The 2,473-nt window shown below is 37.5% G+C and overlaps 1 protein-coding gene across 1 annotated transcript in view; it reads left to right on the top strand.

The window, feature by feature from the left end:
* Positions 1-1,669: 1,669 nt before the first annotated feature.
* Positions 1,670-2,473, top strand: part of laptm4b (lysosomal protein transmembrane 4 beta) — a gene marked incomplete at its 5' end in the record, with an annotated part of 7,597 nt that continues 6,793 nt past the window's right edge. Inside the window, 3 exon segments of the mRNA XM_014005885.1 lie at positions 1,670-1,743; positions 1,818-1,940; positions 2,256-2,354. Of these exon segments, the coding sequence (XP_013861339.1) occupies positions 1,670-1,743; positions 1,818-1,940; positions 2,256-2,354 (296 nt within the window).

The following is a 2,473-nucleotide window of genomic DNA, read 5'->3' on the forward strand; positions in this document are numbered from 1 at the left end:
TGCTGTAATTCTGAGTGTTTTATGTGCTGCAGAACAGGAACCTGCTGTAAAACAGCAATTATGCTGAGTCAGGCTTGATTTTTTAGTAATCTTTTCCTGTTAAATCAATAAATCAAATCAAATCAATGTGCTGCTGAGAGTAGAAACAATAAGACCTGTTAAAAGCATTTAAATGATGTGACGTATGACTGCAGTTTTCAGCTTGTATCTCAAAAACCTTATAATAATTTAATTTTTTGCAATTTTTTAAACACACCTTGCTATTAGATTATTCTCCCTAATAAAACCATCTTCTGTGCAGAACCTAAGCAAGGAGAATGTAAAACGCCCAAAACATGTACAATAAGTTGCCTTCAAGCCCAGGCCTCCCTTGAAAAAGAGATCAGTGATCTCAGTGGGATTGGCCTGGTTAAATAACAGTAAAATAAAAATAACTTATTATAATACCTGTAATGTGCTAAAAATTAAAGTTAGTGAAATGCAAGAAATGTAAACAGCTACAAAAAATTAAAAACATGAATTTCTGCTTTCTGCTTTATTGTCTTAAACAGGTKATGTGTTTAAGCCCAACAGTAATTTTCAAACCAGGGATTAATATAAATAAAAACTCAATACTTGCAGCTACAGAAACATTAATAAATGAATTATAAATCTAACACAAACAGTAAATTACATTTTAATKTTTCCCAGTTTTGTGTTGAAAACTGATGCAATGATTTTTTAAAAAAGAAGCTTTTATCAAGAAAAAGTGTCCTATTCTTAAAGATGAAAAGCTTGTTTTATAACAAACACAGTCAAATTCTCTTACAAAAACAGGGATACTCATTATGCTCACATTTATACTTAAAGAAAAACCTAAAACGGCTGAATTTGGCATCGGCGGGTCAGACTTTTACGAAGATTCTGCCTGAGTAATTATGTTCCGTATGCGTTCTGTATTCGTCCACATGTCTGCAGCTGTAAAATCACTTCCCTTTTGTGCCCGACACGTCTTACTGTCTGAAAATGCTGCCCTCAGCTCAGGCACAGCTGAGTAAGCTAAGCAGCACAGAGAACAAACCGGAGTGTGTGCGTATTTTCAGYGCTCCCCCTGCAGCAGCTATCATCATCATCATCATCATCAGGGTCGCCTCTGGAAGGCTTCAGACGCCGTCACTGGCAGCTGATTATAAACGACTGCTCTAATTCTCGGATTAAAACGGCCATGTTGACTAACTCTCTCTCCGCCTAATGTGGCATTTATGCTTGTGCTGCAGCGGTCAAATGTTGTTTGCCCTTTGTAAAAAAAAAAACAACTGTTTTTGTTTAAACATAAAAACATCTAATGCACAGGTTATATAAAGTTTTCATTTAATAATGCAGCTTTTACTTCACATCTCTCTGAGTGCATCTCTGACAGTGAAAAGTGTCTCATCGGTGAGACGTGAGGTTTAGTCAAATTTAGCACCTCTTGCGTAACATTGTTGATTATGTTCTGTTCATGCGCGCTAGAAATGCTGAGATTACTTAAGTCGACTTGTGTGAGAATCCACGTCCCCTGTGGAGCTTTTTGTCATATTTACCTCCCTTATTACATCTGACTGTAATAAAAATGGTAAAAAACAATAGATATTTGTTTTAAACTGKTTTTTTTATTGTTTTGTTTGTCTTATTTTTATGTTTTTGACAGATATCTGCATAGCGACRGCAATATCGTTGCTCATGATTCTTATATGTGGCATGGCGACTTATGGTGCTTACAAGGTAAACACGCAAAACGTATATATAAATATATAGATTTTTTTAAATTGTCTAATCCTAATCTCGTCCACTCATAGCAACACGCCGCTTGGATCATTCCATTCTTCTGCTACCAAATCTTTGACTTTGCCCTGAACACCCTGGTAGCCATCAGCGTGGTGGTTTATCCCAACACGGTGCAGGACTACATCCAGCAGCTGGTGAGGACCGCTTCATTCCGATTTAAATACCTAATCTGAACTGTAAAGTCAAGTTTGGAGTTCTTTGACCAAACATCACAGTTATTACAAGTTTAAAACAAACTGGCTCACTGTTGCTGACGGCTGCTCATGATTCAGCGCCTCGCTGAAGCATCTGTTGGGTGACACAGTGGAACCAGACCACCCAGGCATGAGTAAAAGTCTTAGTCATGTAGATTTGGGGTCCGCTCCTTGACTGTCGAAGATCGAGGGGTCAAGTTTTAGTCGGCGGCTCATTTGAAAACGACCTCCTGTTGTTCTGGTTTTCTTTCCTAGCCGGGGACATTCCCGTACAAAGAGGACATCATGTCCACCAACAACATGTGCCTAGTCTTCGCAGTCCTGCTCTTCATTGGCTGCATCCTCTCCTTTAAGGTAAAACTATTAAAACATTTCATTAAACATTAAAAATGTTTATTTTTATTGTTACTATCTTTAATTTTATCATTATTGCTACAGTTGATGATGTCACATAGCAATATACTGTTTCTGTG

The sequence above is a fragment of the Austrofundulus limnaeus genome, unplaced genomic scaffold, assembly GCF_001266775.1.
Source record: "Austrofundulus limnaeus strain Quisiro unplaced genomic scaffold, Austrofundulus_limnaeus-1.0 Scaffold32, whole genome shotgun sequence".
In the NCBI taxonomy this organism is placed as follows: Eukaryota; Metazoa; Chordata; class Actinopteri; order Cyprinodontiformes; family Rivulidae; genus Austrofundulus; species Austrofundulus limnaeus.